General features: G+C 61.9%; 1 protein-coding gene across 1 annotated transcript; it reads left to right on the top strand.

Annotated features, from left to right (window-relative positions):
• Positions 1–286: 286 nt before the first annotated feature.
• On the top strand, positions 287–1,353 carry EMIHUDRAFT_124954 (hypothetical protein; the record flags this gene model as incomplete). Its single annotated transcript, XM_005760882.1, has 2 exons — positions 287–379; positions 944–1,353. Coding segments are annotated over 2 exons (503 nt in total), but the record flags the coding sequence as incomplete, so codon positions are not given.
• Positions 1,354–1,360: the final 7 nt, after the last annotated feature.

Genomic DNA, 1,360 nt, shown 5'->3' with positions numbered 1-1,360 from the left:
AGCCGGCGGCGCTGGTGAGGTAGAGGTCTCTGGAGCTCAGGGTAAGGTCAGCCCCCTCGCGCGGAATGCCCACCACGCGCGGCCATCCGTACGAGAGGCGGGCGAGCAGCGTGCTCCACGGAAAGGCGTCAAATGTCAAGTCGTCATCGAAGGCCAAGAGCGCGCGGTAGGGCTTCCTGGCCCGCCACGGCCACAGCGCCGCCAGAAGCGAGCCCCCCGGGGCAAGGTCATCTTCTCCGCTCTCGAGCAAGTCCATTCTCTGCGCCAGACACGCCCACCGACTCGCATGCAGCAAGATGACATGGTCTGCTGCCGCCTCGGTTGCCTGGCGACGCGCCTGCTCCATTGTGGCAACGCGCTGCACCTCAACGTCACTATTGTACGCTGCAAACTGCTTCTGCATCCACGCTCGCCTCTCAGTCGCTGCATCGGCGTTGATGTACGCGATGGACGTCCTCGTCGGCAGGCTGGGGGCGGATGGCAGGGAAACGGCCATATCCGAGGCCGGCGCCGTGTGACTCGCCTAGTGTGGAGACGCCGTGTACCGTGGGGCCTTGTTGTCCTAGCACGGGAATACCCGTGTGGACTGGAGGTGACAGCAGCACCAGCAGCACCGAGGCCGGCGCCGCAGAACTTTAGAGCGGAGGTTCCGCGAGCCATTGTTTTCTTTCGGTCGTGCGTATCTATAGCTCGATTTTTAAACCTCTTCCGGAAACGGTGCCAACTTTACTCAAGCCACCTGACGGCCGCGAGTCTTGAACGCGATAAGGCACCCTAGAAGCATGAGGGATAGCGAACAAAGGATGGCGCTGCAGGAGAGATCACGACGAGAGTGGGACGGGCGACCGCGAGGGGCGGGATCCGCCAGTTTTTGGAGCCGAAATGATCTCCGCTCCAATCTGACATCTCCGCTGGCGTCCCTTACCACTCGGAGATTCTGCAGGTTCACCTGTCTTCCCACTGCGCCAACGAGGGCATCGCTCCCGTCCGCTTCACGTGGTCGCCGCTCACCGTCAAGCTGCAGCGTCCAACGCACTTTGCGCTCAAAGATGTGTGGGAGATGAGCAAGCCTGTGCGGCTCGACCTCGAGACGCTCAATCCGTCGCCGGGCCGCACGTACCCGGTGCTCAAGACCTGCGTCGAGGTGACGCGGCGGCCAAACTACCACCTTGTCAACGTTGTCTTTCCAATGGCGTGCTTTGTGCTGATGGGCTGCTGTCAGTTTGCGCACGAGACGTCCAATGTAGAAGGACGCTTGGAGTACATGGGGGCGATTGTGCTGACCAGCACGGCGTACAAGATGTCGGTCGCCTCCTCCATCCCGGCCATCGCCTACGTGACGCTTCTCGACAGGTATGTC

The sequence above is a fragment of the Emiliania huxleyi genome (assembly GCF_000372725.1).
Source record: "Emiliania huxleyi CCMP1516 unplaced genomic scaffold EMIHUscaffold_7300, whole genome shotgun sequence".
In the NCBI taxonomy this organism is placed as follows: domain Eukaryota; phylum Haptophyta; order Isochrysidales; family Noelaerhabdaceae; genus Emiliania; species Emiliania huxleyi.
This window is presented reverse-complemented; position numbering and strand designations above follow the sequence as displayed.